Source organism: Oryctolagus cuniculus, chromosome 14 (assembly GCF_964237555.1).
Source record: "Oryctolagus cuniculus chromosome 14, mOryCun1.1, whole genome shotgun sequence".
In the NCBI taxonomy this organism is placed as follows: domain Eukaryota; kingdom Metazoa; phylum Chordata; class Mammalia; order Lagomorpha; family Leporidae; genus Oryctolagus; species Oryctolagus cuniculus.
Window position 1 is genome coordinate 75,864,210 of NC_091445.1, and position 24,819 is coordinate 75,889,028.

General features: G+C 43.6%; 1 protein-coding gene across 6 annotated transcripts in view; it reads right to left on the reverse strand.

Moving 5' to 3' along the window:
- Positions 1–1,055: 1,055 nt before the first annotated feature.
- The window catches only part of CDC20B (cell division cycle 20B), a 62,998-nt gene continuing 39,234 nt past the window's right edge, over positions 1,056–24,819 (reverse strand). For 4 of the 6 annotated variants that reach the window (XM_051853466.2, XM_008262208.4, XM_070056711.1 and 1 more), the window contains 7 exons: positions 19,089–19,285; positions 16,792–16,886; positions 12,775–13,000; positions 9,235–9,360; positions 8,552–8,669; positions 3,843–3,982; positions 1,056–1,309 (listed from right to left, as the gene is read on the reverse strand). In XM_051853466.2, coding sequence (XP_051709426.2) covers positions 3,843–3,982; positions 8,552–8,669; positions 9,235–9,360; positions 12,775–13,000; positions 16,792–16,886; positions 19,089–19,285 — 902 coding nt within the window. In that variant the 3' untranslated portion in view covers positions 1,056–1,309. The remainder of the gene's footprint in view (positions 1,310–3,842; positions 3,983–8,551; positions 8,670–9,234; positions 9,361–12,774; positions 13,001–16,791; positions 16,887–19,088; positions 19,286–24,819) is intronic. The other 2 variants (XM_070056709.1, XM_070056710.1) reach the window with 2 other exon arrangements.

Here is a 24,819-nt window from a genome sequence, read left to right on the forward strand (position 1 = left end):
TCAAAGACTAAACCGGAAATAACTCAAATCCACAATAAAATGGATAGACAATGGTTATACTTTTGTATAATACTATATAGCAAAGAAAAATAAAAACAAATCTCAGTCACTTGTGGCACAAACTGAATGGGAAAGGGCACAAAGGTTCCCTTTAGAATGCTAGCCAGTCATTCTGGGTGGTGACTGCACAATTACCTATTCCCAAAGTAAAAGCTCATCAAGCTGTAATATTAGTATCATTCACCACATGTGAATTACTACTAACAAAAGTTTTCAATTACAGAACTAAGGGGTCCATTGTAATGAAGGCTTTTCTTTTGTATATTATCCAGAAGTTCACTTTTTTTCTTTACTAAAAGCATATCCCAAACTTCCCACCAAACCTAAGAGCAGCCAAAAGCATATTAATATTTTTCTTAAATGAGAGCCCCTTGTTCACACACCTGTATGAGCTGGGAGAAGAGGTCCTTGGTCATGACACAGGGTCATGAGACTGTTCAGACAGAAGCACTCAGAGCATAAAAGTGGGGCACACTAAGATATTCTCATCGTTTTGTTCATTCCTTTCTAAACATTTTCTTAGTACTTCATAGTTGGCTAGTTAAGAAGGTGACGGTAAAACTACTGGCTTAAAGAATGAGAGCATTGAAGAACAGTATGACATTTGCAGCTTTTGGTGGCCTAAAATTTTCTAAGGCAAGAATTACCAGCATTTTCTGAGTTAAAAGAAGTGTGTGTTGGGGTAGGGATTTATCACCAACTTAACGCTCATTTGGTGAGAGAATCCTAACTCCACTTGTACATACTATGAGTCCAATTATCAAGGTCTGTGGGTCTGTGTTTTGTGGATTGGGGGTAAGGGATAAGGGAAGGGGAGAGGGCCTGCATTGGTAAAGATGAAAAGGTTTATGGCAAAGCAAACAAATATATCCGTATTTGTTTTCTGGCAGGTGCATAACATTCTAAGGGACACAAAAAGTATAATGTATGCTCCTTCATCACCTGAATTTAATTGTCCAGGAAACAAACATATTAAAACTAAAATAACCAAGGACTAACATTATAATACTTCTTTTCAGATTTATTTTATTTATTTGAAAGGCAGGGTGGTGGGGAAGGTGGGAGGTGGGAAAGACAGAGAAAGCAAGATTTTCCACCTGCTGTTTCACTCTCCAAATAGCTGCAATGGCAAACTCTGAACCAGGCCAAACCCAGGAGCCTCTGTCTCCATCAAGGTCTTCCACATGGATGGCAGGGGTCCAAGTACTTGGGCCGTCTTCACTGCTTTCCCAAGTGCATCAGCAGGGAGCTAGAGAAGCAGAGCCACCAGAATTTGAATCAGTGATGCACTATGGATGTCAGTGTCAGAGACAGAAACTTAACCCACTTTGTCACAATACCAGCCCCGATATATTTTTTAATATATTTATTTGAGAGACAGATTGACAGATAGTTTTCATCCACTGGTTCATTCCCCAAATGCCCACAACAATCAGGGCAGGCCAGAGCCAGAAAATGGAAACTCAATCTAGGTCTTCCATGTGAGTGGTAAAAGCACAGTTACTTGAGCCATCACCACTGCCTCCCAGGGTCTGTGTTAGCCAGAAACTGGAATCAGGAGCCAGAGCCATGAGTCAAGTCTAAGTTCTCCAATGTAGGATGTGGCCTAAGCTAAAAGCCCACACCCACACAGTAATAAAAGATTTAAGATAACGACAACACAAAAATTAATGTAAATGTGATACCAACTAATGCCAAGAATTCAAACTCAGGTAATATTTCAAAACACCTTCTGGAGAGGCTAGGACTTGTGCAGATGTATAAAGAAAAGGAGGAGAGAAACAAGGATTCAAGATCAGAAGCAAATCCCCACCAAAGGTACCACAGCAGAAAAGAACAAGATTTAGCCAAGGGTTAATTAGGAGATGAGTGGGAATTAACATGAAAAAGAACAGTAGACTGGTCAGCCTAGAAGGGGCACAGGGGTTTGGCACAGGCGAAGTCCTGGATTGGAGTCTCGCCTCTGCCCCCAGTTCCAGCTTCCTGCTCCTCTGCACTCTGGGAGGCAGTAGGCGATGGCCCAGGTGTTGAGTCCCTGCCACCCACTCACCTGGGAGACTCAAGTTCCAGGCTCCTGGCTTCAACCTGGCCCATCCCTGGCTGTTGTGGGCATTTGGGAAGTGAACCAACAGGTTGGATATAGCTCTCCGTGTCTCTCTGTCTCTTTATCAACAACAACAAAAAATTTAACTAAAAAAATAAAACTTTGAGGACATTTAGCAGTGATCAAATCCAAATTTCTATTCTTACAGATGTTGCAACCCAGCCAAGGTCACACAATCAGTACACGACAGAGCAAAGAAGTAGGTCCTCTAACGTCAAGTTCTGGGCTCAGCACTGCAGAGGCTGAGGTCAAGGGGTTTAGGTAACAGAGAGTCATGGAAGGTTCAGGACATGACCAGGTGAAACAAAAGAGAAGAGAACGATGGGTAAAGCAAGCCAAGGTGGAGCAGAGTGATCAGGAGGCGGCCCTGCATGACCAGCTGACCAGGCTACGGATGAGGCTGTGAAGAGGGGGCTGTGGTTTGAATGTGTCTCTGAGGTTCCTGTGTTAGAAACTCAAACCCCAGGGCCACCGTGTCGGGAGGAGAGCCTAACGAGAGGTGATTAACTCTTTCTCAGGGGCCTCAGTAGAGGGCTTGTTATAAAAGCGGCCCCCTCTGTCTCGCTACACGAGTTCTCCTGCCCTTCCACCTTCCATGCGGTGATGCTGCATCATGCCCATGCCATGCTTAGACACGCCAACCTCCACAACTGTAAGCCAAATAAATTTCTATTGCTTAAAAATTACCCAGTCTTGGGTATTCTGTCATAACAACACAAAATGAACCAAGACAGAGAAAAAGGAGTCCTATAGGAGAGCTAGTTTTAACAGGAAATAATATGTATTATATATATTCTGCCTAGCACACTGTAAGATTTTACTAAGTGTTCTTCAAGTGAATTGGGTTGTGTGTTCAATGTACTGAGCTTGAGCTAAAGATGGGACAGGATCTTGAAAAGGAAATATCCAGAGCAGCCAGCAATATGAGGTGAGAGCTTGGTAGAAAAGTCAACTGGAAAGAAGAGCTAGAAATCTGCTATTTAGCAAGTGTACATGGTGCAGTGGATTCCGCCACCACCTGAGACACCTGCACCCCACATGGGAGCACTGGTTCAAGTCCTGGTTACTCCACTTCCAATCCAGCTTCTGGCTAATGCACCTGGAAGGTAGTAAACGACAATCCAGGTACTTGGACCCCTGCCACCCATGTTGGAAACCCAGATGGAGTTCCTGGTTCTTAGCCCTTGGCTTTCAACCTGGTCCTGCTGGCTATTGCAGGCATTTAGGCAGTGAATCAGTAGAAAATCAATCTCTGTCTCTCTCTCGCGCTCTCGCTCTCTCTTCCCCACCCCCCACTCCTCTGCTTTCTCCCTCACTCATTCTCCCTCCTTCTCTCCTTCCCTCTTTCCTTCCCTGTCACTTGGCCTTCCCAATAAATCATTGAAAAAAAAAGAAATCTGTACTATAGACATTGTATTGACTAAACTAGTGAAAATAGACATCTAAAAAGGAAGACATGGGGAGGAGGAGGACGTAAAAGAGGAGAATGAGGAGGAAGAAAGATGAGTAAAGCTGAGAAAGAATAAAAGAAGTCCAAGACAACCTCTGGGAAATGCAATGGGAGGAAACAGCAAATAAAGGAATATGCACAGCCATGCCCATCGGAAGAGGGCTTCAGCCTGTCTCATTTCCCCTACCAACCCCTTGGAGGAGACAAGGCCAATCTGGTTATCCTCACTTAGGATGGAGGAGACTGAAGTTCAGAGGGACGGGGTGGCCAGCAGCAGCTCCATACACAGGCTGTCCCATCAGCTGCAGCAGAGAACACCCGGGTCTGGTCTGGACTCAAAGCCAGGTGCAGCACTCTGCCTCTGTGGCCTGGCGGAGGAAGGAGAGACTTCACATCCACATCACAAAGGCCATTGCCGAGGAACTCAGGCATGACGAAGAGGGGCCACACTCCCTGGCACACCAAGTTCAGAGGCAGCTTTTACTGAGCCATGCTAGGTAAACACCAGTCAGGGCCAACACAGGCGACACTCCTGACCTCTTGAGCAGCTGAGGCTTTGCTCAGTTCCCTTCTGCTGCTCTTCGCTTCTGTACCAGTGTCCTGTGGCCTCCCTAACAAATGACCACAAACTGCATGGCTTACTAAAGCGACAGGAATTGATTCTCTTACAGCTCTGGAGATAGGAAAGCTGGGATCTCCAGGTCTGTGGGGCTGTGGTGGCTCTAGGGGACACAATGTGCCTCTTCTAGTTCTTGGAGCCACTGGCAATCCTGCAGTTGTGGCCACATCACCCCCGTGGTCACATCATCCCCTCTTCTGTACCTCTGTCCTCCTCTGCCTGTCTCTTAGCAGGACATTTGGCACTGAATTTGGAGGCCACCTGGAGAATCCAGGATGACCTCATCTCAAGAACCTTAACCTAGGGACCAGCAGACAGCACAGGTGGCTAAACTGCTGCCTGTGACACCGGCATCTCACTCTGGGGAGCCAGTTTGAATCCCACTGCTCTGCTTCCAATCTACCTCCCTGCTGATGTGCCTGGGAAAGCAGTGGGGGGATGGCCCAGGTATTTGGACTCCTGCCACTGTGTAGGAGACCCAGATGGAGTTTCAGCCTCCTGTATTTGGCCTGGACCAGCTCCAGCCACTGCAGTCATTTGGGGAATAAAACAGCAGATGAAAGATATCTCTCTCCAAATACATTAAATAAACTAGTTTTTAAGATATGTTTTGGAGATGAGGCTATAAGAGGCAACATTTCTCAAACTTATTTGACCCAAGTCCTTTTGACTTGAGCATCCCTTAGAAAATGGTTTGCAAACCTGGGCTAACCCAATAGTGACTTCAATGATCAAAAATTCAGGTTCAAATAAAGCTGGCTCTATAAATGGAGGTTGCAGCTGGGAGGATGGGGGAAGGGATGAGAGCAGACAAGATTTTGATCTGGGCAGATACTTGAGGGCACAGCTAAAATCAGACTAGGCAAGTATTTACCTCCTCATAGGACCAATACTGCTTAGTAGTCAACCTGAGAGCAGGAATTTCAGAAAGCAGTTCATGCTCTATGGGCAGGGATCTGGCACAGCCACTTGGGGCACCTGCATCCCATGTTGGAGTGTCTGGTCTGAGTTCTAGGTCTTCTGCTTCTGACACAGCTTCCTGCTAAGACGCACCAGGGGAAGCAGCATGGAATGTATCAAACATGGGTGCCTGTCACCTCCATGGCAGAACCAGAACACCAGGCTCCTGGCTCCAGCCTGGCCCAGCCTTGGTGAGTGAATCAGTAGATGGGAGATCTTTCTGTAGGGGAGCCAGGGAAAGGACTGTCTTTCTAACAAAATGAATAAAAGAAAAAAGAGAGAGTATACATTATTCCATTCCTGAAGGAAACATATCTTACACACTTGGAGGCTTTTTCCATCCATACTAATCATTCTCAATATTCTTTTGTACAAACAAACAATAACAGGTGCCCCTAAGGGGACATGAGATGGGTGCCAAAAGATTAGAATCATAGGTACAGTACAGTCCCCTCATTCCATATGTAAAGAAAAAGATTTAGGACTATCAAATGTCTCACTCAAGGCCACACAGCTAATTAACGGCAAAGCCAGAGGTAGGATCAAGTTCAATGCCTTAATCATTAGTTCACATAAACTCAGTGCAAAAGAAGCATCGGTTTTTCCATTGAAGGTCACATATTTTGCTTTAAATGCAAAGCCATATAATTGAAAAGCAACTTGCTATAGTTGTTTCACAGGGATAAATGTAGAACATAAAGGGATGCTTTTAAATTAAACCTAGGAAAGAAAAGTCTATCCCATAAACACAATCATTGATAAGATGTTTTCATTATTTATTATGCTATGTGAAGTTGAAAGGAAAGGGGGAAAAGAGGAGAAAAGAAAACAGAAAAATAAAAGATCACAAATCTTTCCCAAAGCAAGCATTGAAAACCACGACCTGAAAATTGGACAGTGGCTTCTAGAACTTGTTGGGAAATGACATTGGGATGGAATAGAAAGCATTCATGAAGTTCCTCTCTCGCATGAGTGACAACCTTAACTTACTAGGTAGTGGGAAGTGCCACCTTTGCCCCAAAGGTCTTGTTTGAGGGTTTACAATCCCAAGTCCCAAGAACATTGTCACTGAAAGCCTTGAAGGTATTTTTTTTCGTTATGCAGGTACATTCAGAAAGAAGACTATATACAGGGGTGTGATAGACAGAGGAAACCAAGTCCAAGGCTATGTGACACCTGTGAGCTAGAAAGTTGCCTACTCCTGTTTCAAAGCTTAGAAATTACAACTTGGTAGCTGGGAACAATAACAGGTTCTTTGTTTTTTGTGGTCAGGCAGGTTAGACCTCTTTAACATTTTCCCCTGAAGTATCATGACTGAGGTTAACAGAATGAGACTTGATAAAAGTGTGATCATCACCTAGAACAGCTTTTTCCAAACTTGTGATCACAACCCACAGTCAAAGCTATATTTTATGTAGTGACCCCACACATAGGCACATATATGTACTACATAACTCATAAAAATTTCACAAAATACCATCTATTTTTTTCATTCTCTACTATTCTATTTCTTTTTTTAAAGCTGATCTTGACCTATTGCACTGATAATCCAGTGAGTCACAATCCCCAGCTTAGAAGACCCTGATCTAGATCTCAGTCACCAAGGTGTACTTCAAGAGCAGTGTCCCTGACTCACAATGGAAATTAGCTATCTAAGCAGACCCAAGCACATGGCAACGCTCCCTACAGTGTGTTCACGGGACAAGAACCTCAGGATGCTCCCTGGCCACAGAGCTCCCAAATGTGCTCAGGAAACACTGAATGCTACAACATCAGCAATTTGATTCACATGTCTATCACATGCCCTCACCTAACTGAAGCCCTACCAATAGGCTGAAATTGTGGCTGTGTAAAGAACCAGGTTTGAAGCTTTGGTTTCAAACATTTTTCTTTTCTTTATTTATTTTTTTTTTTTTTGACAGGCAGAGTGGACAGTGAGAGAGAGAGAGAAACAGAGAGAAAGGTCTTCCTTTTTTCTGTTGGTTCACCCCCCAATGGCCGCTGTGGCCGGCGCACCGCACTGATCCGAAGCCAGGAGCCAGGTGCTTCTCCTGGTCTCCCATGTGGGTACAGGGCCCAGGGCTTGGGCCATCCTCCACTGCACTCCCAGGCCACAGCAGAGAGCTAGAATCCGGCATCCGAACTGGGACTAGAACCCGGGGTGCTGGCGCCGCAGGCGGAGGATTATCCTATTGAGCCGTGGCGCCAGCCCTAAAATATTTTTCTACCTGAAAAGGTGCAAGGAGCTGCATGTCTTATGATTAAAAATATAGAAAAGACCAACTCATGCTCCCCTTACATTTGGGTGTGTCTACCAGAGTGGCTTGGCCAAGTGTTGCCTGTATCCGTACTTACCAGACCACACAGTGTAACTGCTGATGGACATCAAGGTCATCCCGAGGCTGACAAGAGCAAGGCCCAGCCAGGCTGACCATGCGAGGGAAAATGTGTATCTGATAAGGCTGTTTTGCTGTTGCCAAGTAACATTTGCAGAATCTCCAGAGAACTGTGGTGTAAGTGCTACCTAACACTCAATGTACTTGTTTTCTGTATATTTCCTCCTACCAACGTTCAGGCTCCATGAGGGCAAGGGTTGTGGTTCTCTCGTTCACCTGTGTACCTCCAGCACCCCAAAAAAGTGCCTTAATAAAGTGCTTAATAAAGAATGAACAAGTAAATTTGAGGGATTGACCAGGAGGCAAGGTTGAGTGGAGAGAGGAAAAAGAAGAGAACAGCCAGAGTTCTGGGAGAGACCAGATGCTCGTGCCCTGCTCCCTCTTCAAGCACTGCTTTTGTCTTCCCATTTCCCAGGGCTGGGTAGGAGATGCCTGCTCACCCTTGAGGCCCCTTGAACACTCCAGACTGCACCTAAGAGGACTTGCTCTCAAGAAGTATGCAGGACACAGTTGACATTTATAGAACTAAACAGAGAAAGACCAATAGTCTGCCTTAAAAGTCCAAATGCTCACAGAGGAAGCCTCTTGGTCATTGTGGCCTCCACACATACAGCAATGCCTGACCCTTTTGGGGTCTCCTTGTGTTCTGCACTGCTGGGTTTTCTTCAAAATGAGATGAGTTATGATGCTAATTAATTCCAAAGATCAAACACTGCTGAAGATTATCAATGCACCATCCACACACACATGCAAGGAGGAGACTTCTCAGTGATGAACAATCTTAGTCAAATCCAGAAGCACCATCTGTACTCTCTGAGATGGGGTGGGTAGAAGACTTTTTCCTCTGACAATTAAGATTCATCCAAGAACCAGAAGAAGAAAAATCTTTCATACATAACTGTTCCTGCCAAAGACAGCTCACTCTGCTATACATACATGGCATTACTCACCCCTTGACTTACCAAAAAACGCACCTGACCTGGACAGACTAGGACAGGTCCACACAGTCACATCATTGCTAGGAGTACCTTGGCCAGTTGCAATCTCTTTTGTCATAGGTAGCCAGACTAGGGAGCAAATCTGTTATAAAGGCCAAAAATATAGGATTATGGCAATTTCTGTTCATTATGAATACACTTGCGCTCACTGCAACAGTGTTCTCTAATACCCCTTCACCAGGCACAGCTAGGATGAGGGTGTTATGACAATTATGGTAGTTCTAGGAGAGTTCATCCCAGGGCAACAAGTGGCCAAGTATACGCATAAGCTTAGGAAAAACAAACCAACAAATTTAAGTGAACTATGACCACTGGCCAGGAATACCCAGGCTACTGTCAGGTTGCACAGTCAAAGCAGTGATGAGAAAGGAGCAAATACTAGAAGAAGGAGGAGGAGAAGGAGAAACAAGATGAGAAGGAGAAGAAGAAAATGGGAACAAGAGGAAGAGAGAGAAAAGAAATTATATTAAATTACCTTTGGACTCACAGATTAAGAGGTTTTATAAAAAAGAAACTTGGGAACTGAAATTCCTTATGGACTTGGTAAGCAAGAAGAGGCATGCTTGGGTCCTATGTTCTACCAGAAATTATTTTCACAAGATTTGTAGAAGATAAGAATGAAGGTGAACTCCAGCAGAGATGTTTACCTGTGAGTTTGTGCTTGGGGTCTGGATGCTCTTCCCAGTGTTTATATCCAAAACGTGTAGGCATCCATCCTTCATTCCTCCTCCAACAGCAAGGACAGAAGACTGCCAGGGACACCAATCCATGGCCTTTAAAGTTCCCAAGAATAGCATAGGCTTGTCAGCCTTGGAAAAGGCCAGCTTGTGACTATAATGCACTCAGGTAAGCAGAAGTCCCAGGGGTCTGCTTTCCTGGGACTACTCTCCAAAGACAGAACACTGCACCCTCCAGACATTAGTTGTCAGAAACTAGAAGTCACTTGCAGAAGAGAAGGCATCTAATAGGACTCTACTTCAAGTTATGCTAGCAATTGCAGAAAGTTTATTATTTACATATTTATTTTTATACATTTATTTGAGAGGCAGACATATGTACTTGTGTGTGTGTGCATGCCACCACCTACTGGTCCACTCCCCAGATGCCAGCAACAACCAGAGTTGAACCAGGCCTAATCCAGGAACAAGAAACTCAATCGGGTCACCCACATGGGAGGCAAGTGTCCAACTACTTGAGCAATCACCACTATTCCCAGGGTCTGCTTTAGAAGGAAGTTACAGGAGCTGTAACTGGGTATCAAACCTAGGTACCCTCATGTAAGATGTTGGCATTTTATGAAACAAAGTTTTGCCTTCAATTTCAGAAGGCTCAGAAGATCTTCCATGGGTCCCAGTTTTATGATAGATGTGTGTGTGTGTGTATGTATGTATGTATGTATACATATATAATCATTTTATCAAATACTCTACTTTCAATTAGCTTTTACTATGGACAAGCCATTTTTGCAAAAACTAGAAGCTACTGCATGAGAAGAATCATACATATGTCAATTGCTGAAGTCCACTTCTGCTATACCAATTCATTAGTTGGTGGTGAATATAAGGAGACACACACTAGTGACTGTTCTGTGAACCCCTGGGCTTTAGCTGCCAGAAGACTCGGCATGCTCTGGTTTTTGGAGAATAGTGAAGAGGACTTTCAGTTAATACTTCAATCCCGGGGCTGGCACTGTGGTGCAGCAGGTTAACACCCTGGCCTGAAGCACCGGCATCCCATATGGGTGCCGGTTCTAGTCCTGGCTGCTCCACTTCCAATCCAGCTCTCTGCTATGGCCTGGGAAAGCAGTACAAGATGTCCCAAGTGCTTGGGCCCCTGCACTCACGTGGGAAACCCGGAAGAAGCTCCTGGCTCCTATCAGCGCAGCTCCGGCCATTGCGGCCAACTGGGGAGTGAACCATCGGATGGAAGACCTCTCTCTCTGCCTCTCCTCTCTCTGTGTAACTCTGACTTTCAAATAAATAAAAGAAAAAAATAGTTCAATCCACTGTATTTTTTACAGCGAGGCATCTTAAAAATTAACTTGTTTTGCTTCACTTAGGCTTTTTTCATCTATTTTGTTTTGTTTTTTATATTTTATTTATGTCAATTTTTTCTACTTTTAAGTCATTAATAAGTGAATGTGCATCTAAAATCATTCTCAATGTTCTGTAAACATTAAAAACCACAAACCAGAGCTGTTGGGCCAGCATTAGGTAGTAGTAGCAGTCACTATATATTCTAACCTGTATTTGAAACTTTATGATAACTTTAAAGTTTTCATTCTAATAAACTTTCTTATGGTTGATAAGGTAAGCCATTTCTTGGCTCTATGAGTGGTAAATATTCTGGAACTATGTTGAGGTCAAGACATGCATTTGTTGGAAAGCCAAGACACTCTGGCAAAAAGATCTCTGTGAGTGAGATCCCAGTGGAAAGAACAGGTCTTCAAAGAGGGAGGTGCCTTTCTCTGAAGGGAGGAGAGAACCTCCACTTTGACTATGACCGTGTCTAAACAAGATAAGAGTCGGAGAACTCAAGGGGCTTCCATAGCCTTGGAAACTCATAACTGGTGCATAGGGAGATTACTGATGCCATAAACAGGAGTGTCAATTGGTAAAGTCAACAACAGGAGTCACTGTGCACTTACTCCTCATGTAGGATCTCAGTCCTTAACGTGCTGTACACTGAGGCTTAATGCTATAACGAGTACTCAAACAGTATATTTCACTTTGTGTTTCTATGGGGGTGCAAATGACTGAAATCTTTACTTAATGTACACTAAACTGATCTTCTGTAAAAAAAAAAAAAAAAAAAAAAAGAAAGAAATTTTCAATTCCCAACTTGACTCTCACTGGGATTAAACATGACAATAGGTCTGATCTGATTTCATCATCATTTTAAAAAAATCATCTATTATTTTTCACTTTATGTTTCTGTGTGGGAGCAAACTGTTGAAATCCTTACTTAATGTATACTAAGCTGATCTTCTGTATATTAAGATAATCGAAAATGAATCTTGATGTGAATGGAAGGGGAGAGGGAGTGGGAAAGGGGAGGGTTGTTGGTGGGAGGGACGGTATGGGGGGGGAAGCCATTGTAACCCATGAGTCGTACTTTGGAAATTTATATTCATTAAATAAAAGATAAAAAAAAAAAAAAAAAAAAAAAAAAAAAAAAAGACATGCATTTGTGACACTAAGGTCTCCAAAATGAAAAATTTGGATTTTTTTTTTTACTGGAACTAAGCAGCATCCCATATGGGTGTCAGTTTGTGTCCTGGCTGCTCCACTTCTGATCTAGCTCTCTGTTAATACACCTGGGAAAGCAATGTAAGATGGCACAAGTCCTTGGGCCCCTGTACCCACAAAGGAGACCCAGAAAAAGCTTCTGGCTCCTGGCTTCAGATTGGCCCAGCTCCAGCCATTGCAGCCATTTGGGGAGTGAATCAGCAGATGGAAGATTTCTCTGTGTGTGTGTCTCTCTCTAACTCTTTCAAATAAATAAATAATTTTTTTAAAAAAAGGAATTGCAAATATAGAAAAAAGAAATCTTAAGCAGAGCATGCGGGAGCATCAGGTTAGTTCTAAGGCACCTCCTCCTTCTTCCAGAGAGGGATCTCTTTTCTTGGGTGTGAGCTCATGACCCAGGCCCATCAGTGTGCCCAGCTCTCTGGATGCAATTAATTGAGAGAGAAGAATACAACCAAAGACAGAGCAGCATCCTCTCTGGTGCTTTTCCACCAAAGTCACAAGGAAAGGTGGCTCCTTATCCAGCACACATCTAGAAGAATCTGAAGCTGAGGCTGCTGAGAGCCACAGTGCCCACAACTCTGTCTGCAGGAAAAATGAAACTAACCAAAGACCAGCAGAACCCAGGCCTGAAAAGGCAGGGCTCAGACGGCATACTCCAGGCCCTAGATCCAACAAATATTTGAAAGAAGTATATATTCCTAAGACTCCACATAATATGAGAAAATTTTTTTTTCTTTGCTTAAGCTCAAGCTTGATTTTGGTTTTAGTTACCTACAACCAAAACATCTGACATGTGGGGAAATAAAAGTAGGGTTGTCTTTCGGGAGAGCTTGAAAAAATATCAAAATATTGGCTTAAGGTTTTCTTTTCATACGTGAAGGGTACCTGGTGGTCTCTGAGTAAATGGAAACTTCAGAGAGCACATGGATTCCTTACCTTGACAGCTGTGGACTGAGGTATAACTTTCAGTGGCTGGGCCTGTGCACTGGCACCAGGATCGTGGGGCCATATTGTCAGCAGCCCATCACTGCAGCCACTGGAGAGCAGTCTGCCATCCGGTGACCACTTCAGAGCACACACAGCCTGCTTGTGGCCAAGTGTCCCAACACGATGCTGGGCTACCCGGACATCATGATGATAAACACGGCCCAGTCTTGACCCACTGTGCAGGGGGCAGAGATGAGGCAGGTTTATGTGTCAGAGAGATCAAGCCCTTTCTCTACAGAAACATTTGAAAACATGGATAAAAGCACTGTTCAAAGTAGAACTACTGCAAGGCCCTCTAGGAGAGATTCAGAACACAGATGGCAATTCATTGGCTTAATATGGATGAAGTACTGTGCCTGGACCATTCTTTTCCCAAGTGAAATGGATTTGTGAGCCTGAGTTTCAAATCTGGAATTGAAAAAACATCCTTTAAGAGATGTTTCTGGGCCAGCACCGCGACTCACTAGGCTAATCCTCCGCCTTGCGGTGCCGGCACACGGGGTTCTAGTCCCGGTCGGGGCGCCAGATTCTGTCCCTGTTGCCCCTCTTCCAGGCCAGCTCTCTGCTGTGGCCAGGGAGTGCAGTGGAGGATGGCCCAAGTACTTGGGCCCTGCACCCCATGGGAGACCAGGAGAAGTACCTGGCTCCTGCCATTGGATCAGCGCGGTGCGCCGGCCGCAGCGTGCCGGCCGTGGCGGCCATTGGAGGGTGAACCAACGGCAAAGGAAGACCTTTCTCTCTGTCTGTCTCTCTCTCACTGTCCACTCTGCCTGTCAAACAAACAAACAAAAAAAAAAAAAAAAGAGATGTTTCTGATGGTTTTAATATGGTGTAGGAAACCATGAAGTTAAATTTAGAAGATAACCAGACTTTCACAGTAGTTTTTATATTGTACCTATGAAATATTACTTCTTTGGAACTCGGGATATTTCATATTATCTCAATTAGATTGTTTTAGTATATATTTATGGTAAAATGATAGACTTAAAAATCCATTATTTTTAGTGTGGCATTGTGGTGCAGTGGGTAAAGCCACCTCCTGCAATGCCAGCATACCATATGGGCATTGGTTTGTCTCCATATTGCCCCACTTCTTATCTAACTCCCTGATAATGGCAAGGAAAAAGCAGGAGAAGATGACCCAAGTGTTTAGGTTCCTGCACTTACATGGGAGATCAAGAAGAAGCTCGTGGCTCCCAGCTACAGCATGGGCCAACCCTGGCTGTTGTAGCCATCTAGGGAGTGACCCAGCTAATAGAAAATTTCTCTTTCTCTCTCTCTCTCTCTCCCTCTCTCTCTCTCTCTCTCTGTCTAACTCAACTTTCAAAGTAAATAGGGGCCAGCGCTGTGGCGTAGCAGGTAAAGCTGCCACCTGCAGTGTCAGCATCCCATATGGACACCGGTTCAAGTTCCAGCTATTCCACTTCCAATCCAGCTCTCTGCTATGCCCTGAGGAAACAGCAGAAGATGGCCCAAGTCCTTGGGCCCCTACACCCTTGTGGGAGACCCAGAAGAAGCTCCTGGCTCCTGGCTCCTGGCTCCTGGCTCCTGGCTTCGGCTAGGCGCAGCTCTGGCCATTGCAACCATCTGGGGAGTGAACCAGTGGATGAAGTTCTCTCTCTCTCTCTTTCTCTCTCTCTCTCTCTCTCTTTTGGCCACTGCCTCTGCCTTTCAAACGAATAAATCTTTAAATATAAATAAATAAATCTTTTTGAAAAATCCACTATTTCCTTTATTTAACTGGTATATTCTTATTAATCTACAGATCTACTCTCAGTTTTGCTTACATTACTGATATGTAAGAGGAGTTTAATACTAACCAAATCTCACAACAAACTGCAGTATGACACCAAATTAGAGGGTAAAGCTTCTATCAACTTTCAATGGCTTTGATTGAAACAATGACAAAAATCACATCATTTATTTCAAAGATAAAGAACCCTTTCTAGACTAATTTTCTCCACGGAACAAGTAAACAACTTGCTATAATTATTTATGAAATTTCTCAGGGGCCATTGCTGTTGAGGAGTGGGTTAAGGCCCTGGCCTACAGTGCCAGCATCCCATAAGGGCGCCAGTTCAGGTCCCAGCTGCTCCACTTGTTATCCAGCTCTCTGCTGCGGCCTGGGAAAGCAGTAGAAGATGGCCCAAGTCCTTGGGCCCCTGCACCCACATGGGAGACCAGGAAGAAGCTCCTGGCTCCTGGCTTTGGATCAGCTCAGCTCTGACCATTGTGGTCATTTGGGGAGTGAACCAGCGGATGGAAGACCTTCCCCTTTCTCTGGCTCTACCTCTCTCTGTAACTCTTTCAAATAAATAAAAATAAATGTTTTTTTAAAAAAGAAAGAAAAAAATTTTTCAAGCCCAGTGTATTATTTTTTAAACTATTCAAGCACAACAATGAACAGCAATCTGATTAACAATAGGGGCTCTGGAGTCAGATCATCTGGGTTCAAATCCTGACTCTGTCCCTTGGTAACCCTGGGAGTTCCGTCTAGTGTCTCAGGCTACTCATCTGGAAGAACTAACGGGAGACAAGAAACCATCACATAGCATCACTACAGGGAGTGCTCACAGGAAGAGTACAGCACAGTGCCTGCCATACAGTAGTCCAGAAATGGCCCCTGTTATCATTATAATAACTTTATGTGGCACGGCAAGTTGAAGCCCTGGTCTGCAGCACCAGCATCCCATATGGGCACCAGTTCAAGTCCTGCATGCTCCACATCTGATCCAGTTCTCTGCTAAGGCCTGAGAAGGCAATAGAAGATGGCCCAAGTACTTGGTCCCCTGCACGCATGTGAGAGATGGAAAAGTACAGAACCGACTACAACGATATGGTTTTTAGTTAGGCCTACAACTACAAAGTAGTACAATCTCAAATTTACATCTGAGCTACTAGAACAAATTGTGTAAGACTTTGGAATGTATCTAACTTAAATCTACACTAAGAAGTATGGTACAAGGATGAATGGCTGTTCTTAAAAACAATACATATTCAGGCCAATTGTGTTGGATCACAGGAACACGGCACCTTTTCTAGTTAAATAGAAGTCCTTAAACTAAATCAGTAATTCTCAAAATGATGAATCAGGCCGGCACTGCGGCTCACTAGGCTAATCCTCCACCTGTGGCGCCAGTACCCCGGGTTCTAGTCCCAGTTGGGGTGCCAGATTCTGTCCCGGTTGCTCCTCTTCCAGTCCAGCTCTCTGCTGTGGCCCGGAAAGGCAGTGGAGGATGGCCCAGGTGCTTGGGCCCCTGCACCCGCATGGGAGACGAGGAGAAGCACCTGGCTCCCGGCTTCGGATTGGCTCAGTGAGTTGGCCGTAGCGGCCATTTGGGGATGCACCAAATGCATCTGTCTCTCTCTCTCTCACTAACTCTGCCTGTCAAAAAAAAAAAAAAAAAAAAGATGAATCATCAGTGTCACTCAGGACACTAGAAATGCAAACTATCAGCCCCCATAAGAAATAATGAATCAGAAATTCCTGGAGGGAGGCCTGCAACCTGTGTTTTAAGGAGCCCTCCAGGTGGTTTTTCTGCCTGCTCAAATTTGAGAGCCACTGAATAGAGCAATGCATGAAACTCCTTCCAGTGGATCTGTGAATCAGAAACACGCCCCACAAATCTTAACATATTTGATAGAATTGATACTTTTAGCAATAAGTACTTGATTTCAGCAACAAATATTTTAGCAGGTATTACTCGACAGAGAGAAAAGTTTTGCCTAAAGGGAGTCTCACCTTTTATCTGAGAGCACAATAGCCACTGTGGGATGTGTGGTCAGGACAACACTCACACCTAGAGCAGAGCTCAGGCCTCAGAGGGCAGGGCCGTGACCATGTGAAGTCTGAGGTCCTGTTTTGTGTCATTTCAGTTTTGGTTGTAAATACTACATTCTGTTCACTCAGCACCCACAGTCAGGTGGTGACACAAACATAACTGGTTCCAGTAAGAAGCTTCTTACCTGCTGAGGATACAATGGTTCCAGCTCAGAGCCCCGACTACTGATAAATGACCAAGCATGGTTCTCAGCCGCTTTTTAGTTACCACATCCCACAACTGGAGAAAAAAAAAAAAAAAAGAACAAGCAGAGTTTTGTGGCATTGACATTTTCACAGCCCACTCTCTTCTCAAAGGCCGGATACATGATTGCCCCTAAGTGAAAACTCAGAACCTTTAGCTCTAGCTAGCAGACCTCAACTCTGACTCCAAATTAGGATCACCTGGGGAATTCGTAAAACTGTGGAAGTGGAACCGGCGCTATAGCATAACGGGTAAAGCCACCGCATGCAGTGCCAGCATCCCATGAGGCCTGGCTGCTCGCCTTCCAATCCAGCTCTCTGCTTTGGCCTAGGAAAGCCGTGGTAGACGGCCCAAGTCCTTGGGCCCCTGTAGCCACGTGGGAGACCTGGAAGAAGCTCCTGGCTCCTAGCTTCAGATTGGCCCAGCTCTGCCATTGCAGCCATTTAGAGAGTCAATCAGTGGATAGAAGACTTCCTCTCTCTCTCTCTCTCTAACTCTGCCTTTGAAATAAATAAATAAATCTTTAAAAAAAAATCCCAACCTCTAATCAGGTCTTGATTAAAAAAAAAAAAAAAAACTCTGTGGATGTTAGTGATTCTGATTTAATGGGTAGAGTAGAGCCTGGGGATGTGGCATTTATTTTAAAGCTCCCCAGGCAAACTCAATGTGCAGCCAGTGGCTGAGAATCATTGTCACACTTCTAGCTCCCTATAAATTGTGGAAGTTCCAAACTACAGTTACCAATAAATGTACTAACACAACATGGGTGCCTGGACACTTCCAAGAGTCAGACATTCCAATTAGTGCTAACAGGCTTCTTCCAATCCGTCAAAAATAAATGGTAACTTTGGTCTAAGAAGAAATCGTAACATAAGCAATATCATTGCAAAGTTAAGAAATGTGTGAGAGCCATATTGGTCCTCTTAAATGATCCAACACATTAGTAGCTGACGCTAATAAATAATGAAATTAGACTGATGGGAGCTTGATAAATGTTCATTTCATGGAGCCTATTTAGGAAAAACAAAAAGTACTCATTTTATGTAATCCTACTCCTGATCACTGTTTCAGGAGAGAAAGGAGAATTGGAAAAGGAAAAGGAACTTCCTCTCTCCACAACTGGGGCGCCTACAAGCCCAGGTTTAGCTTCAGAAAATATTTATTTGAAAATACAAGTGAAATGTGACAGAAAGAAAGATTGTGTGGGAAAACTAAGTACAAGGAGTTTTCAAAAAGTTTGCAGAAAATACATATTATGAAACACTACCCATGAATTTCAAACAATTTTGTGCCAATACAAACTTATCTGTAAATTTCATTTCCTACGGACTTTGTAGGGTATCCTGAGGTCCTCACTAGATGCCATTCAGAAAACACAGAATGGTATCACCTCTCACTCCCCACAGCTCCAAGTGCCTCATCTGGTTCTTCTATTCTATATTAACCTGTTGTTAAAAGTCAATTTTAGAAGAAGATGCTGTGGCACACAGCATTAAGCCATCGTTTAAGACACTTACATCCCATACAGGAGTGCTGGTTCAAGGCCTGTCTAGTTTGCACTTGTGAAATAGCTTCCTGCTAATGTGCCTGGGAGGCAGTGCATCATGACCAAAGTACTTGGGTTCCTGACACCCAAATGGGAGACCTGGCTGGGGCTCCTGGCTCCAGTCTGGCCCAGCTCTAGCTGTTACAGGCATTTAGAAACTGAACCAATTGGGGCTAGCACTGTGGCACAGTAGGCTAAGATTCTGCCTGCTTTGCCAGTATCCCATATGGGTGCCAGTTCACATCCTGGCTGCACCTCTTCCTGTCCAGCTCTCTGCTATGGCCTGGGAAAGCAGTAGAAGATGGCCTAAGTGCTTGGGCCCCTGCACCTACATGTGAGACCAGGAAGAAGCTCCTGGCTCCTGGTTCCTGGCTCCTGGCTTCAGATCAGCTCAGCTCCAGCCATTGTGCCATATGGGGAGTGAACCAGCAGATAGAAAACCTTTTTTTCTGTCTCTCCTTCTCTCTGACTATAATTCTACCTCCCAAATAAATAAAAACAAAATCTTTAAAAAGAAAGAAAGAAAATGAACCAGTGGATGAGTGGATGTGAGATTTCTATCTCTCTCTCTCTCTCTCTCTCTCTCACTTTGTCACTCTGCCTTTCAAATAAATGAATATTTTTTTAAAAGTCAGTTTTAATTATCTAGTAATTATACAGAGAACACAATGAGGAAAAACATGGTCAAGTACTTGCACTTCTCCTTCACTGGTGCCAACTGCCAGGCAGGTTCCCTCTTTGATCCAGGACACAGAAGATATATAGTTACAAGTGAAACTTAAGTCTATGTTTTCAATCCCACTGTGGTTCTCTCCATTCCAAATATATACAGCAGATCCAAGGGCTATAGCAACAAGATTTTGAAAATTCCAGTCCAGGATATTCAGATCTATAAGAAAAGTACTTCAACTTAGGGTGACTGTGAAACCAAATAAAAATACTTTGAAATAAACATCTTTATAGTTGGAGAGTAAGATTAGCATCTTCCCCATTGTTGGTGGGAAAGCTGAATCCTGGGAGCCAAGCAGATCACTAGTTCAAAAATGAAAACTGAAATAGTCTGTTACCAAGACTCACAGGATATATGAGTTTTGTTCAAATAAACAAATTTGGATTTTGCTTATATATACTAATTTAGGGTATTTAAAGAACCTACTAGATCCAACCACCATAATTAGTAGACATGGACTTCATCTAACAGCTCACTAAACATTAAAAACACGTAATTCTTATGAAGACATGCTTGGATTAAGTCATCTAAATGAGATGTGCCACCATCATTTCTAATCAAAAGCACCACCCAAGGGGAGACTATCTAGAGGAGGCAATAGCTCATTCATGGTACCTAGAAGATCTCAGCATCATTCTCTAAGTTATATTAATAAAAACTCATCAACTGAGAAACCATATTCATATATGACCACTTTTAAAATATACCCCATGTTATTTCTCATCAGACAGAGACTCCTATCCTGACTGACACATACCAGTACAAAATGGTGAAACGCATTAGTTCCACTATAGTGGCTTAAGCCCCTCCATAATGCATCTCCCTCACTAATAAGAGCTATAACCTCTGGACAAAACATAAAAAACAAATACGTGAGGATCCCAAAAAGTAAGAAAAAGCAGTCAAGCTAAGTAATGGAGCCAAAATATGGAGAAAAACCTGCCCAAGGGTGAGTTTCCATTTTCCTCCTTACACAGCTTTTCCCAGAGTGCAGGTTCCCGACAGGGAGTAGCACCTGCAGCCGAGTTTTGACAGAGAGACTCCATCTTTCTGGTCAGAGGATCCAGAGAAAGGAGCCTGAGGTGGCCTGAGTATAAGGGCAAGTCCTGGATGGCAAAGAGCCAGAGAAAGGGATCCTCTGCTTGTAAGCATAATAACTAACCCCTACATCATGTCAGTGCTGAGGAGTTGCAGATTAGCTTGGCAAAGGCTTTGAGAACTGAAGGGAAGTTTGAAATATCCATTTGCTGTAGTATGAACTCATGAAGATGCTTAAACCCCAAAGCCATTGCTTTATGGTACTACAGGAGGCTTGATCAAATTATGGTGTCTAGAAAGTTGGCCCACTAGTAGATCCTTAGGTCACTGGGGGCATGCCATTAGAAGGCAGTTCTCCTGAGAGGGTTGGTTATATAAGCCTTCATTGGCCCAACCATTCTCTCTCTGCTTCCTGGATCACCATAAGATCAATTCTCATATACACTCTGCCATTATCATTCCCCAGTCAAACCAGTGTTTGATACAGTCAAACCAATGGGGCCCCTCCAATCTTGGACTGCAAACCTTTAAAAGTGTGAGCCAAAATAAGCCTTCTTCCTTCATAAGTAGCCTGTCTTAGGGGTTTAGTTGTATTAACAAAAAGCAGATAAGTACATCATTCCAATCTCAGTCTTGACTCAGACCCACATATATGATGGACAGACCCAAACCAGTATAGTCAAGGCTTAAATAACTGATCTGAAATTTGAAGACCCACCCAAAGGTATAAGACAAACTTCAAGTGTGGCCCTAACTGAGATAAAAACATTAGTATTTTCCACAGGACCCAGAGTGAATACAGTATAACATCTATAATGTTCAGAACACAATTCAAAGCCTTGTTTATACAAAGGAAAAATATAATTGATAGATAAAAACCTCAAGGTGACCTAAGTTATAGGAAATATCAGACAAAGACATTACAACAGCTATTATTGTCTCTGTAAGATAAGAAAACAGTTGAATAAAAACATAGGAAACCTCCTTAGAAAAATAGAAAAATAGAAGGTTGGTAGTATGGCATATCAGGTTTAGTTGTTGGCTGAAACACCAGCATCCCATATGGGCACCAGTTTAAGTCCTGGCTGCTCCACTTCCAACCCAGCTCCCTGCTAATGTGTCTGGGAAAGCAGTAGGAGATGGCCTGAATGCTTAGGCCCTTGCTACTCACATGAGAGACCCAGATGGAGATATAGAAAAATAAAAGCTGCTTTCTATATAAGCAAAACAGAAACTATGAAGCAAAACTCCAAAATATAAATAAAAGCTAAGAAAATAAGAGGGAAATTTTAAATGTGTATGTATTTATTTGAGAGGTAAGGAGAGACAGACAGGTAGCTCCCATGTTGATTCACTCCCCAAATACAAGGAATGGCTGTGACTGGGCCAGGACAAAGCCGGGGTCCTGGAACTCAGCCCGGGTCTCCTATGTGTGTGGCAGGAGTGCAGGGTGCACATTAGCAGGAACCTGCAATCAGGTGCAGAGCTGGGACTCTGACCCAGGCACTCACACCGGAAGGTGGCATCTCAGTGGGCGTCTTAAACACTGGGGCAAACACCTACCCCTAAACAGGGCATTTTAAAACTGAAAACTGAAAAATTCTTTGAATGAGCTCAATAGCAAAATGAAAATGAGAGAGGAAACAGTCAGTGAACCTGAATATAGATTAACAGAAAATATTCAATCTGAAGAACATGGAGGAAAAAAATGGGGGGAAAAATGAATGGAGCCTCAAGGACTTGTGGCATAATATCCAAAGATCTACCATATCCATGTGTGTCATCGGAGCCCAGCCTCAGAAGCAGGAGAACAAGGTCTCAAATGACCATGGAGTTCTCACCAGAAACCATGGAGACCAGAAGTCAATAAAACAACATCTTTAACAGCTGAAAGTAAAATCTTCCAACTCGGAATTCTACATCCAGCAAAAATATTGTGAAATGGAAGATGAAAAACCTAAAAGAGTCTTTACCAATAGATCTGATGTGCAAGAAATGCCAGCTGAGGCCCTTCAGGCCCAAGAGAAATTGTGTGAGAGGGAAACGTGGATCTTCAGGAATGAAGAAAAACACTGGAACTGGCAAATATTCGGTTTACTATAAAGAACCATTATTTTTCCATCTTAAGCAATTTAACATGCTTTTTGAATTTTAATTTTTTCTAAATAAAATATATAATACTGGTGGCGTTTTCAATGCATAACGGTACTTCAAACAGTTTATGGAGAATGGAATTAAAAGATGTTTACTTTGGTGCAAAAAATTTTTGACATTTTATTTCAGAATAGTTTTAAATTGACAAAAGATTCTGTGAGGTGTTAATTCAAAGAGTAGTCACAAAATAATTTTTAAGATATATTTATTTATTTGAAAGTCAGAGTTACACTCGCAAAAAAAAAAAAAAAAAAAAAAAAAAAAAAAAAAACCTAAATGAAAGATCTCTGCAAGTGAGATCCCAGTGGAAAGAATGGGCCATCAAAGAAGGAGGTACCTGTCTCTGAAGGGAGGAGAGAACTTCCACTTTGACTATGACCCTGTCGGAATAAGATCAGAGTCGGCGAACTCAAAAGGCTTCCATAGCCTTGGCAACTCATGACAAGAGCCTAGGGTGATTACTGACACCATAAACAAGAGTGTCAAATTGTTAAGTCAACAACAGGAGTCACTGTGCACTTACTCCCCATGTAGGATCTCTGTCCTTAATGTGTTGTCCAATGTGAATTAATGCTATAACTAGAACTCAAACAGTACTTTATACTTTGTGTTTCTGTGTGGGTGCAAACTGTTGATATCTTTACTTAGTATATACTGAGTTGATCTTCTGTGTATAAAGAAAATTGAAAATGAATCTTGATGTGAATGGGATGGGAGAGGGAGCAAGAGATGGCAGGGTTGCAGGTGGGAGGGAGGTTTTTGGGGGGTGGGGAGCCACTGTAACCCAAAAGCTATACTTTGGAAATTTATATTTATTAAATAAAAGTTTTAAAAAAAAAGTCAGAATTACAGAAAGAGAGAGAAAGAGAGAGCGTCTATCCTTTGGTACATTCCCCAGATGGCTGCAACAGTCAGTGCTGGGCCAGGCCAAAGCCAAGAGACAGGAGCTTTATCTGGATCTCCCACAGGGATGGCAGGGCCCAAACACTTGGGCTATCTTCTGCTGCCTTCCCAGGCCATTAGCAAGGAGCTGGATTGGAAGCAGAGTAGCCAGGACATGAACCAGTGCCCATATGAGATGCCAGCATCACAGGTGGTGGCTTTGACTGCTATGCCTTAACACCAGCCTCATTGCAAAAAAAATTTTGAAATCTGGGCCGGCGCCGCGGCTCACTAGGCTAATCCTCTGCCTTGTGGCGCTGGCACACCAGGTTCTAGTCCCGGTCGGGACGCTGGATTCTGTCCCGGTTGCCCCTCTTCCAGGCCAGCTCTCTGCTGTGGCCAGGGAGTGCAGTGGAGGATGGCCCAAGTACTTGGGCCCTGCACTCCATGGGAGACCAGGATAAGTACCTGGCTCCTGCCATTGGATCAGCATGGTGCGCGGGCCGCAGTGCACCAGCAGCGGCGGCCATTGGAGGGTGAACCAATGGCCAAGGAAGACCTTTCTCTCTGTCTCTCTCTCACTGTCTACTATGCCTGTCAAAAAAAATTTTTTTTTAATTTTTTTTAATTTTTTTTTTGAAATCTATGCATAGGATTTTTCATAACACTCATTTTCCATAATCTTTTTGAAGACAACTTGAATATAGATAGATATAAAACATATGACACCTTAAGATCCGAAAAACATTTGGGGAGACCTATGTAATTGCAAGAAGTTACATAAAACCTGTTGCAAGAAGTAACAACCAAAAACGCAATACAAAGAGATATATCCAAAAAGTCAAAAAATTATTAAAATGGACTAGAAGCAGAAAAGATACCCAAGGAATGAGCTTTGAGCACTTTAACATTTTGAGTGCAGCAAGATGGAAGAGAAGAGCAAGAGGAATCAGCAAAAAAAGAAGAAAGATTGAACATAAAACTAGGAGGGTAGAGCCAGTGTTTAACAGAGTGGTTAAGTTGCCTGCATCCCCTAACAGGGTATCCAGATTCATGTCCTAACTCTGGCTCCTGATACCAACTTCCTGCTGATGCAGACTCTGAGAGGCAGCAGTGATGACACACATAACTGAGTTCTTGGTACCCATGTTGGAGACCTGCATTGTTCCTGGCTCCTGGCTTTAGCCCCAGCCCAGCCTTTGCCATTGTGGGCATTTGGAGAGTGAACCAGTGGAGGGCTCACCCTGTCCTCGTCCCTCTCTGTCTTTATCTAAGTTCTCCTGTCTCTCAATTAAATAAATAAAGTTAAAACTAGGAAGCAACCCAAGAGAGTGGAATACCAAAGACAAGGGATTGATCAGCTCTCTCAGATGTGGATGACAGGGTTAAGAAAATGAGATCTGAGGGGCCAGCACTGTGGCCTAATGAATTAAGCTGCTTCCTACAACAACACTGGCATCTCAGTTGGGTGCCAGTTCAAGTCCCAGCTGTTCCCTGCTACTGCACCTGGAAAAGCAGCAGAAGATGACCCAAGTGCTTGGGCCTCGGCACCCACCTGGGAGACCCAGAAGTTCCTAGCTTTTAGCTTTGGCCTGGCCCAGCTCCGGCCATTGCAGCCA